Raw genomic sequence first — 12438 nt, 5'->3', positions numbered from 1 at the left:
GATCATCAAATTACCAAACACTTAAGTTGAAATGCAGATAAACGAAGATTGAAAGTACAAACCCTAAGTGGGCTTTGTTAAAGGTTGCACGATTTACTTAATTAACAAAATATTTAACAATATTAATATTGAGCGATGGGGATCTCAAAATTAGGGAGTGGTCATTCCATTCCATTCCATTTTCGAAATCGCATATCTGCACGTAAATGTAACCTGTACATTGTATTATTGTTGGAACAGACCTCACACGAAAGCGAACCAGATTCGCCGCATCCCATTGGCGGAGGAGGTGCGTCGCATATGTCGCAGTCGTATACCACCACTCCGTGCTACCGACCGCGTTCGTCATCCGTGCCGCGTTTCACCTACGGCAGCATACCGCCTCGATCGGAGTCGCCCTTCGGCACCGCCTCCTCCACGTGCTCCTCGCTGCGCGGCGGCGTGGAGAGCGATGCTGGGATCTATAATCAGCGGCATCGGCCGGCGATCAGTCCGCCGGAGACGAGGGCCTTCCTCCACGAGGCGCTCGACGAGGTGTGCAGCGACTTCGAGCGTACGCTGGAGCGGACTTCCGTGAAGCGTCGCAAGTCTCCCTATGGAGCTGGATCCCTGTCCATGGATCGGAATAACAACAAACTTAGCCTGAGCATCAGTAATGGCCATGGCGCATTGAAGGAGCTCAAGAGTCATCGCCTGGGCAACAGCACGTGGGATCGGCACTTTGATGTGGCAGGTGAGTGGGCGTCAGAACGATCGACCAAAAATAGCATGCCAAAAAGAGCTCAATTTATTAATATTATGTCATACACTGAAAAAAAGGATATATTCGGACAATATTTTTATTATCTAACTATCTTTTGTGATAATTTGATTAAACTTTATAGCTTATATTGCCTACAATATTTCTAGAAAATGTAGCAATGTTTTGGTCTGTTAGATATATGCAAAACAATAGTTCTAATGTATTTTTTTCAGTGTGAGGTAGATGATTCATAGAGCCAAGTGAGACACGCCAGATACTTTTGCTTTCTTTTCTTAGCAATTAGCGCTGCTGCGGCACATGTGACATTTTTACGCACGAAAGTGTGAAAAATGTAGCTAGACTCTTAGAAGAAAATAGAAGAGTCACACAGTGGAATAGAAAGTGAAAGGAAAAGTAATAAAATTGGAGAAATATATAAAAACATAGTCTTTTTGCTTAAAATTGTAAGGTTCAACTTATAAATGTGCAGAGTTCAAGCTTAGATTATATATCTGTAACACATTGAATTGAGTTATTACCTCTAAAAATGTTTTAAAATTTTTGGTTTTAATTTATACCATACAATCCCATGGTTAACACGAAGTTGTCACTACTGCAGCTGTGCTGAAAGATCAAAGGATATATCAACATCTACAAAGTTTTAAGTTTTAAACGAAATAGAAAAGCAAAGAAATCAAACATCAGTTCACTGCTGGCAGCTCCAAAGATATATAGATACAGATACGGAGTTGCATGCAAACGCAATTGCAGATACAGATACAGTTGCTTTGCATCTTTGGCATTTGAAACTCAATTGGGTCTTGCAACGTGCGGCATGGGGCAACTTCAAGGCAATTTTCGAGGCGTTCGTATCTCAAATCAATTTGAAATGCGCATTTGGCGCTCAATTTGCATGCAAATTTTGCTCCAGCTCGTTTTTGTCGTATTTGTTGATGCCATAAATTTGCCATAAAGTGTGCAAAAAAAAATTCAATACATATAAACAAATCAAATTGTCGCGTTTCGTTTGCTGTTTTTTCTTTTTTTTTTGTCCAGAGGACATGGCGCAAAGAGTTGTCGTTGATTAATGTGTATAAAATGGTTGCAGTTCCATGGTAATTGCCAAAGTACGGGCCATTAATAAATGGCTTTCAAATTGAATTGAACATGGCCAAAAGGCAGCCCGATGCCAAAAAGAACAGAAAACCATTCTAACAATAGATGAATGCCAAAAAGCGTGTAAGAGCAGAAAACAGGAACCTTGAGCTATTTGCACTTAAAGAAAATAACTTGCTTAAAGGGATATTGACATGCCAACCTTAAATCTTATTATTATATTTTAATATATTAAAATTATTATTTACGAAGCTGTTTCTTTAATAAAATAAGATAAAATAGAATAGGTATTAAAATCAACAAAAAATGTATAGGTAGATACCAATCGCTTTAATTATCGTTAGAAATGTGGTGCCTTAAACTATCCAACTGCGAGCCCGACCCAAGAAATCATAAATCAGCGAATGCTTTGGGTTTTTTGCCTTTCAATTTGTTAAGATTTTAAATATCAATCAAACTATTTCTTTTTTTTTTCCAAAATTAATTGCAAAAAGATAAGATGGAAGATATATTGGGTAGCGAACTTTTTTTTTTTAAACTTAATGATGATTTATGCAAAATTAGCCTCTTCATTTTCCTGGCCTTGACTCAGAAAACACAGACAAACCCCTTGATGCGAATAGGTGTGTAAGTAGCCAATAAAAAATCAATATTATTTGCTTATCAAATGGCCCATTGAATATAAACAAGCCCAAGGGTTTCTCTCTCTCTGTTGCTCACATGCTCTCTCTCTCTCTTTGCCCACGTCACTGAAATTATCACTTATCAATTTGGCTTTAATAGATGTGCATTCAGCTTATCAGCACAAACACAGCGAAAAGTTGCTCACTTGGTTATTCAATGTGTATATTTGCTGAGCGTTATCATTTCGCTCTTGGAGCTCTCAGCAAATTGGTTTCTATTTTATGTCGGTGTTTAGTTAGACAACTTTATTTTTTGTTCGCCTTTCGCACCATAGTTGTGTTAAATAATAACACAAAAATCTCTATTACTAAATCGTTTTTTTTTTCGCTCTTCATGCTGCTTTTGCTGCCGTGGATGATGGTCGAATGAACGAAAAAAATCTGAGAGCAGTTTGTCGGCGACTTTCGAACGAATAGCATAAAAATGCGTCCGTGAAATTGCAAAACAAAAAAAAAAACTTACAATAATTATACGAAATGCCTTAAACGAAATCAACTAATCAAAACGAGACATGTAATTGTAGTACGACGAATTAACAGCAACTAAATTTAAACTTTAATGCGAATTACATGATAGTATGTGACAATAATTTCGACAGCGGACAATACGAAAGTGGTTTGACAACAATAAAAAATATTAAATAATACGATTTTAAGATGTAAAAAAAAACTTACGCGTTAAACGAATAAGTATCAATGATAAATTATCCCAAAAAAACAAAACGAAAATAAATCTCATAAGTTACTAAGACGACATAAAATCCACACAAACATAAAACACATAATTGTATATCAAAAACGAATATATATTTCAAAATGCCCATGATTCTACGAAAACTGAAATATGAACTTCTGCGATGTGAGTTTTGTGAACCAAGTGTGCATGTTTCGTTGGCCGCCACTGTAAAGCAGATAACTTTTGATGAGCTGTCGCTTTGATCTGGCAAATCAAATAATTTAATATTGTTTATAGCCAAGCGCGTTTAATTAGCAGCCGCTAAGATAAGAGCAAAAAAACCAATTATATTAAAGAATCTAACAAATATTTGCTACGCTTTGGCTTGCGAATGCCAGACAAGCCAAGTGCAAAGTCTGCTGCCTTGGCCCACAAAAAGGCTGCCAAGTGCAATGCTGCGCTTTTCTAACCAACTAAACTGAACTGAATAAATCAATAATAGAATCAACCAAAACAGTGGCTGAGAAATGTTTTCAACATCGGACGATGCCATACCGTTAAGACGGAAACGTTTGGCCAAAAGGAGTATCAAGTTGAAGCCGGACAGCAAGCCAAACGCACATAAGAGCTGGTGGAGCGACTGTAGGTGTCTATTAGCTTAGGGAGACGCATTCATTTGGGGCGAACTCTTTACCGTTTTGAACTTCGTTCCTTGCTAATTAGTTGGGCCATAAAAACTGATTTATTATGGCCCGGTCAATGCTACCCAACGTCACGCGCAGCCCCCCCTACCCCTACCAACTCCCTACATTTCGTCTTGACCAAAGACGCTTAGCCAATTTGGCACCGCTATGAAAAAACAATCACTGAAAAAATATTTAGACAGTTTTAATGGTATTGAAATATCCAATGTAAATATTTAACTAACAGTTACTTTAACTTCTAACTCAGCTTATAACTTATAACCTAGACTAACGCATTTGAGTTATCTTTTCTAAAGTTCTCTAAGTGTATAGAAAAAGTTCGTTGCACAGGGTATTAAGTAATAGAAGCAAAATGGATAGCAGCACAATTTTCTTGCCAAGGCTAAAAGAGCGAGATGAGTTACACACATAGTTGCTAGCAGGGAACACAGTGCGTATGAGGAATATTGAAATAGTGCTTCAGCTGCCCATAAATTTCTCTATTTGCTCGCATACAACAGACTGCATTAAAGTAAACTACGCCAACAACCTTGCCTATTAGTTAAATAAGAGGTAATAAAAAGTATATACACACGTATGCATGCCAGGGCGATAACCAAAAACTAATATTGAATAATAGCGTCTTATCTTTGCTCACGCAGACACGCAAAAGGGGCGGATTTGGTGACTTTTGCAGTTTATTTTGTTTTTACACAGTATATATATGTGTTTTTTTTTGTTGTTTTCGCATTATACGAACTTTGGCACAATTATTAAAATTAGATTTGAATAGCAAGCGTTTTATCTTTGGACGTAGGAGCTTTTTGCCACAAAATAATTCATCGGGCTTTATAGTCCAGTCGCCAGTGGCCAGTGCTCATGGCAAGTTTACAAATTAGGATTGTACTTAGGAGGGAGAGCGGAAAATCAAGTAACCCCTAATTCTACTTTAGTCAATCTTAAGTTAACCTCGGTATTTTTAATTGCTTTTAGATTCCTGCATTGGCGGCAATCAATCGCCCACGGGCACGCCGCGCCCGTTTCTGCGATCCAACACCCTTCCCCTGCGACAGCGACCCAGTCCGGCGGAGGTCCAATATGAAAGCTACGTGCAGGCCACGGTGGCGGCCAATGCCAAGTCGCCGGTGGAGCAGCTGGAGAGCGCAAAGTCTCCAGGTGCTCCGCCACCGCCGCCTCCGAGGCGCCACCACCTGTTGGCCACGACGCCCACGGGAAAACCCACTTTCAAGGAGGATCGACCGCAGGAGAATGGCTCCGTCAGCAGCAGCTCCCTGCAATCGCCTGTCATCTCGGAAACCGGCCAGACTACGGCAGATGCGCAAGCTCTGTTCCAGATACGCGAACAAATGGCCCTGAGCCTGAAGCGTCTTAAGGATCTGGAGGAGCAGGTGAAAGTCATACCCGACATGGAGGTAAGAATGTTACTGTTTAATACGAGTTAGTGATATTAAAGGAATACCAATCTGCATTTTAGCTGGAACTCAATTCTCTTCGCTCTGAAAAACAGAAATTACTGCGCAGGAACGAGGAGTTGATGCGAAGTCAACGACAGACGCCTTCGCCGCCAAGTCCGGGACTCAAGACTGCGTCACCCGTTCAGTTCACTCCGCAAAGGATAAGTCCAGTGTCACTGGAAAGCCTAGGAGCACGCATGCGCAGCAGTTCCACCTCTGCATCTCCATCTCCAAGCGTTGTCCGTCGGGATGTGTCCACCCAGGCGGTGGTGCGACCACCTGCCACTCGAGATGTGTCCGTTGGCCATCAGCCCACCACACGAAATGTTGGAGTTCAGCCGTCGGAAACTGTCTACTCCAAGGAGGAGCTGGATAAGAAGGTGGAGCAGGCACTTACCAATGCACAAAAGCAACAGTTGAGGAAGCTCATCTCTGTGGGCACCCAAATGTATGTGCCCCAGAGGGACCAAAAAGATAGTGGAGTGCAAACCACACCGGAACGACCCAAACTCAAGTACAATGTGGGAGTCACCGCGAAACCGGCCACACGGGAGAACTTTACTAGTTGCAAGCCGGATGTGCGTCATGTGGGCAGCTCTGATGATCGCCTGGATGATGTACTATGCGAAAAGTGCGCCGTCAGCAAGAGGTCTGTGGCCTGCGGTCCGGAAACTCCGGCGGAGAAGGTAAAACCTGCTCCCCAAATGCCCGGACGCAGCAACACCTTCAGTTTGGGCGAAAATGAGACCGTATCCGTGGTGCGTAAGACAATTGGATGCCAGACGCCAGTTACCCTGGTCCTCAGTTCTGGAAGTCAAACCACCACGGCTGTTGTTCGTTCAACCGGAGCCCAGGTTAATCCACAGCAACAGCACTCTGGCGTGCAGTGTGCAACGGAGCAGGTATCCCGACAGACTGATACCAAGGGACTGCAGCGACTCACTCGGAGTCAGACGAAGGCGGAACAGGTCTCGGAGTCTGTGCCCCGCCCTCCAACCCGACACACAGCCAGCAATACGGACAAGGTGGAGGAACCGGAGCCGGCTAAGGTTCGCACAAGCCACTCCGCCTGCAACACGGAGGAGGTTCGCAAGAGGGATGTGGGCTGTGGCGACATCGTCAAGCCACACATCTCCATTGCCTGTGCAGCCAACTACTGTGATTCCTGCAAGGAGGCCATCCAGGATCTGGCCAGGGGTTTCTCGAAGGCCAGTCCCACGGCTACCAGAACGGGAGGAGCAGTGCGGCGCTCTACGTCGGCGGACTCGAGAATTCCGCGACCCAAGCACCTCTCCAGTCCGAGTCCGGTGCGCAAAGAGTTCATGCGGCAGAACACCTACACGCTGGCCACGCCCTCACCAACGCCCAGTCCACAGGTGGAAAGGAAGGCGCGATTGAGGTGAGTCTTCTATAGATCTATAATCTGAATATTTTAGTGATTTTATGCTTACATTCAATTTATTTACACCGATATAATAATTTTCCTATTTTATTCATGTAACTTTAATTTTGCCCCACCGTGCTAGCCAAGTTTCACGAGAAGCTTTTAGCCGAGTCACAAACCAGAAGTCAGCTCTTGCGCATTGGGGTCACAAAAGTCAGAGCCTGCAATCGAATTGGCTTGACCTTCAGTTGAGTTTTGGTGTTTGCTTTGGCCCAATTGCTGAGCCGCTTATTTTTGCTTTTTGTTTGGATTTTGGTTTTTCGCATGGTGCTGCCAATGTTTTCCAGCCTGAGCAGTTTCACGTGCTATCCGCTGCTGGTCAGCGGATGCTCGGCTCTGCTAGTAACGTGGGTTTAGGATTAGCCGTAGAAGCCACCAATCTGTCGTACTTATCAAGGTTATACCCTTTCAGCTCCCTGCAAGAGAAGCCACCGTCTGTGTCCAGTTTCCAGGCATCGGAGCCATTGCCCGAATCCCAAAGCTTCATCCGTCAACCGCAGAAGGATTCATTGGATCTGAGTCTCTTGGGCGAGGATGAGTTGATAGTCCGAGAGGAGAAGCGGGTGAGCATCAGCTGGTCGCGCGATGCCTCTCCAGCTCCGCTGATGACCTCCTCGGGCACTACCAAGTCCGAATCACCGGAACAGGAGCCGGCAATGAGCTCCTCAAGTGATTCAAGTCCGCCCATCGACGTCCAGATTGCCCAGGGAGCGCGCAAGAAGTCCAGCACTCCACTCAAATCTAGTCAGAGCGAGGGCTCCCAGGTGACCGTGATCGAACAGCCGGCCACCAAAGCCCAGCTCCACCAGCTGGCCCAGGCGGATTCGGAGCCCCGAAAAAAGTAAGCCACTTTAATATTTATACTTTTTGTAACACAAAAAGGATCTCGTTTATTTAAGAAAGTCTAAAAATTCAACAAGTTTGCAGTATTAATATTTTAAATTATAATTTCAGAACCGAGTTGTCCCAGAGCCTTAAAGACGCCCTCAAGATCATTAACGACTCGCTGCTGAAGAAGCTGGGTGCCAAACCCATATCCTCGCAAAGCCTCAAGTCGGCCAAGGCGACCATTCAGGATCACTGGTTCAACAACTCCAGTACTGGCAAATCCGATCCCCATCAGGTTGAGGATTATCTAGATTACTTTGAATCCCTGTCCATCCCATTACTGGAGTACTGTGTCAACCTGTCCGACAGTAATGTGAGTTTTAATCACCTTATAAGTAATTAAGATCGATCACTAAGTTATATCTTATTTTAGGGCAACACAGCCATGCACTATGCAGTCTCGCACGGAAACTTCGATGTGGTATCCATACTGCTGGATTCTAAGGTTTGCGATGTAAACCAGATGAATAACGCCGGATACACATCGGTGATGCTCGTATCGTTGGCCAAGCTGAAGCAGCCCGCCCATCGGACAGTCGTCGAGCGACTGTTCAAGATGGCCGATGTCAACATACGGGCCAAGAAGGTAGGTAAGGGGCCCCAACGCCCATGGATCTCGAGCCCAGTATGAGCTGACCACACACTACTCCCCTACTAACCGCTCCCGTCCTGACTCTTATCCACCAATCCACAGCACTGCCAGACCGCTTTGATGCTCGCTGTGTCGCATGGTAACGGGGACATGGTCAATATGCTTCTGGACGCCGGAGCGGATATCAATATCCAGGACGAGGACGGCAGCACGGCTCTGATGTGCGCCGCCGAGCACGGACGCGTGGATGTGATCAAGCACCTTTTGTCGCATCCCGAGTGCGATTCACTGGTCACCGATGTGGTTAGTGAGCCTACATACACAATTTATATAGAAGAGAATTTAAATGATTTTTCTTCTCCCAGGATGGCAGCACGGCCTTCAAGATCGCCTGGCAGGCTGGCCACCGGGATGTGGGACTGCTCATCTACGTCCACGAGCAGATGCTGCGGAGCAAGCTGCCAAACCGCGGAGATGCCACGAGGAGCTCCCTGATTTCGCCACCGCGCCACAAGCGCCAGCCATCGCAGTAAAGCCATTTCGTATTAGCGGCCAAATCGACGAACAAACAGCTAGTGACTAAGATTTAAATTAGCATTTCGTAGTGCTGCTCAGAATACATTCCATACCGAGATACTGCGGCAAGGCACAAGGGCAGCTTACACTTTTCATATGTATATTGTATAACTAGAATTCGTTTGTCGTACGTTTTATTTATTTGTAAATCTAATTTAATCGCTAATCGTAGTAGCAGCTAACTCTGTGTAATAATTCTGAGACACATCGATCAACTAATGCAATTAAGTACTGCACAGGCCTGAGCTACCGATCATAAAGTAGCCGACAAACCAACCAACCATATCAAGCAACCGACAATGCAAAAAACGATATATACTAACCAGAAATAACGAACAGTGAATCAAATCAAAAGGTTAATCTTTAGGATAACCGCGGGTGTATTTAATAAAAATTAAGCCAAGCTAATTTAAAAGCAAATGTTTTCTCAAATAAATAAATTCTTAAATAAAAGCAAATGTTTTAATATTAACTATTCTATGCTGACTCTGCCTATCGGGCTACCTGAACTTTAGTTTAATATTGTTTCGGTTAGTTACTATGCTGAGTTTTATATTGCTTTCTAGACTTTGTTCATAGAGTAAATTCTTCGTCATTAGGCAAAAGATTGAGATACTGACATAAGCTAAATCTCTTTGTTTAGACTTTTTTTTGTGCACAGTGAGTTGCTTTAATTGCTTTTTCCATATAAAGCACGAAGCGGAAACATTAAAATTAAATTTAAATATTTCCAAAGATGCCACATAATATATATAGAAAGTTAGTTAACATTTCAGAGGTTTTATCTATATTTCTTGTTAACTAAACTAATTACCAATCTTTGCAATCCCAGAGATAAAGCTAATGTCAGTGATCTTGCATTCTCAAGCTGCGAACTTATACCGCCCTCTCCTCGTTTCCGTGTTCTATGACTCCCAATGGCATCAGGGTTAGTGCTATACCATCCTCCAGATTGATCAATGGTTTCCTAGTATTCAAGGAGAATTCATACTCGGATAGGAGCAGGGCCAAAGCCAATCGCAGTTGCAGCTGCGCGAATTGTATACCAATGCAGCTGCGAGCACCCACGCCGAATCCAAACCAGGTGCCCTGCTGCTGCAGCGAATCCCGTGGTCCGCTCCAACGATCCGGCTTGAATTCCTCGGGATCCGGGTAGATATCCGGATCGTGATGGATGGCGTGCGTGGGTATGATGAGAAACAGCTCCTTGACCAGAATGTACTTGGGATGATCCGGAACTGCGTAGTCATTCAAGGTGCGACGTAGGATGTACGGTGTTATGGGATGCATTCGTAGTGTTTCGTTGATCACCTGACCCATGAAAGTGAGCGACTTAATGCCCTCGTGGGTAATGTGACCATCATGTCGCTCGATGGCCTTCTTGACCTCCTCCCGCACACGGACTTGCAATTCTGGATGCAATGCGAGTTCATAGAGTACATATGATAGAGTGTTGGCCGTTTGCTCGTAGCCCGCCTTCAAGAAGACAACTGCATGGGCGGCCAACTCATTCTGCAGATGGGCACCTAGTTCCTTATCCGCTTCATACTGATGGGTAATGAACTCCAGTGCCTTGACGTCGATCAAAAGTTGTAAGTAGTCCTTCTGAGGCTTTCCGGACGTCTCTCGTTGCTCCACAATGCTCGTAAGGAGTTTTATAAAATACTCCTCCGCCTGTTTGGGCGTGCGACGCATGCGCAGCATTCGACAAAAGTTGGGGAACCGTATCATCATCAGGTTCATTAGATAGCCATGTTTGTGGCTATTCAAGGCCAGCTCGGTCATCTGCTCAAAGTCCTCCAGAGGATACGTTTTCCTCTGTTCGGCGTTCAAGCCAAAAACGCATTTGGCCAGCGAAGACAGCACATGACGCCGCATAATCTTCTGTATGTGAACGGTGGAATGGGGCTGGCTCATCAGGGTGCTATTGACTGTCAGGAGAAGCTGTTCCGCCTCCTCGTAGAGGCAGTCATACAGCAAGGACATGCGATCACCTTCGAGACTTGGATCCAGTTTCTGACGCATCTCCTTCCAGCTCTCTCCCCGCAACGCGTACAGATCACCCGACAAGGGATCCGACTTCTGATTGCAATACAATCCGCGATCATTGAAGTTCCAAAAGTCCTTGATCATTATCTGCCTGATCAGCTCCCGATCGAGGATCAATGCGCGTGGCTGCAACAGGGCGTAGAATCCGCAGAAGGGACCGCTTCCCTTGAACTTCTTGTATATGGCCGAGTAGTGCTCCGCCTTCATAGCCTCCGTACTCAATGTCTGCGTCATTATTTGCCTAATGATAGGCCATAGCTTTTTGGGCCTCTCGTGTGGAATGTCCAGATAGCGCCAATAATCTCGCTGATACCGCGCCGCAATAATTAGCAGAACCAGCAGCCCGAGCACCAGCAGTCCGATGATGAGGAAAATGATCCACATGTTTTGCATTTCGTACGTTTTGTTTGCTCTGAATCACATGCACACACGTCTGCGAATCGGAACCACTGATTTGTTTTTTTTTTTTTTCGACTGGCTCGGTGGGGTGGGGGGTATTACTATTCGTTTCACTTCCTGCCCGCCCGCTATCTTGCCACCCACTCACTCTCACTGGCCGCTGTATCGCGATCCCGCTCTCGGACGTCGGGTAGTGTCACCGACTATGATCTAATGCATCGCTCCGTAGCGTTCTCGAATCGTTCTCGATGTGGTAACGTTCATTTGCGAGGCGCACGATCCGACTGAGAGTGCTGCGGTGAAAAGTAACTATTTACGATACTCGCTCCCCACTCCAGGTGGGGAGCTTTTAATTTGTTTCTTTGCCGCTTTTCGAGTGCGCTACACTGAAGCTCGTCGGCTGGTGGGCGTCTCACTGAGGCCAGACGGACATCTGTACGATTATTATTACTTTATTTTCAATGTTGGTGGCACCGCCAGACTCGTTTATACGACTTGCGATATCTAAATAAACAAAAGATTGAATCGGAATGCTACAACCCATTGATAAGTTTTAACTGATCATTAAGAACTAATGTTTAAGAATAGCATTCGCTTTAGTAACCTATATATATAACCTTTATATATTTGCCAAACAAATTTGTATGCTTTGTAGGATATTAGCGCAGTCACTTTGGCTGGTCCCAATGCCCTTATCTATACGCTTTTGAGTTCATTTTCGTTTGTTATCAATTTTAACCGAATTTAGTAGACCTTTTTGTTGAGGCTATATAATTTTTGGGAATTTTTTATGACCATATGATGTCCGTTAATACTCATTGTCCAACACTAAGCTGGTTGCTTGCTGATAATATGCAAAATATAAACTTTTCGTTCTTTGTTAATGTACTTTTCATTGATACATTTTATGCCCAATTAACGTTTAAATGGCATGGAAATAATAAAAAATAAAAAAACAAATGAACAAAAGAAAAGCTCAACCACAAAGCTGAAATAAAGCCAAAATAAACAAAAAATCGAAAAGCTGCCTGTTAATTACTTGTTGTTGTTGCCGATATCCGCACTTGAAATCTAATCAAATGTCAAACAAATATGACTGAAAAGGTAAACATTGT

The 12438-nt window shown here is 44.1% G+C and overlaps 2 protein-coding genes across 8 annotated transcripts in view; one reads left to right on the top strand and one right to left on the bottom strand.

Moving 5' to 3' along the window:
• Positions 1-9328, top strand: part of LOC6734563 (KN motif and ankyrin repeat domain-containing protein 1) — a 26669-nt gene extending 17341 nt beyond the window's left edge. For 3 of the 7 annotated variants that reach the window (XM_016181977.3, XM_016181973.3, XM_002081536.4), the window contains 8 exons: positions 241-733; positions 4894-5333; positions 5396-6774; positions 7232-7660; positions 7774-8020; positions 8081-8293; positions 8402-8602; positions 8665-9328. In XM_016181977.3, coding sequence (XP_016027673.1) covers positions 241-733; positions 4894-5333; positions 5396-6774; positions 7232-7660; positions 7774-8020; positions 8081-8293; positions 8402-8602; positions 8665-8832 — 3570 coding nt within the window. In that variant the 3' untranslated portion in view covers positions 8833-9328. Of the gene's footprint in view, positions 1-240; positions 734-3342; positions 3401-3616; positions 3860-4764; positions 4832-4893; positions 5334-5395; positions 6775-7005; positions 7167-7231; positions 7661-7773; positions 8021-8080; positions 8294-8401; positions 8603-8664 lie in introns of those variants that run through there. The other 4 variants (XM_016181975.3, XM_016181974.3, XM_016181972.3 and 1 more) reach the window with 4 other exon arrangements.
• On the bottom strand, positions 8993-12438 carry LOC6734562 (probable cytochrome P450 317a1). The gene is made up of 2 exons (XM_016168113.3): positions 12363-12438; positions 8993-11827 (listed from the first exon to the last, which is right to left on the bottom strand). Exon 2 carries the CDS (start codon positions 11315-11317, stop codon positions 9752-9754), a length of 1566 nt encoding a protein of 521 aa, XP_016027666.1. The 5' UTR covers positions 11318-11827; positions 12363-12438; the 3' UTR covers positions 8993-9751.

This window comes from Drosophila simulans, chromosome 2R (assembly GCF_016746395.2).
Source record: "Drosophila simulans strain w501 chromosome 2R, Prin_Dsim_3.1, whole genome shotgun sequence".
Lineage (NCBI taxonomy): Eukaryota > Metazoa > Arthropoda > Insecta > Diptera > Drosophilidae > Drosophila > Drosophila simulans.
This window is presented reverse-complemented; position numbering and strand designations above follow the sequence as displayed.

Bases quoted from the DNA above. Each gene is read 5' to 3' on its own strand.
- LOC6734562 (XM_016168113.3), bottom strand. From the start codon at position 11,317: ATGCAAAACATGTGGATCATTTTCCTCATCATCGGACTGCTGGTGCTC.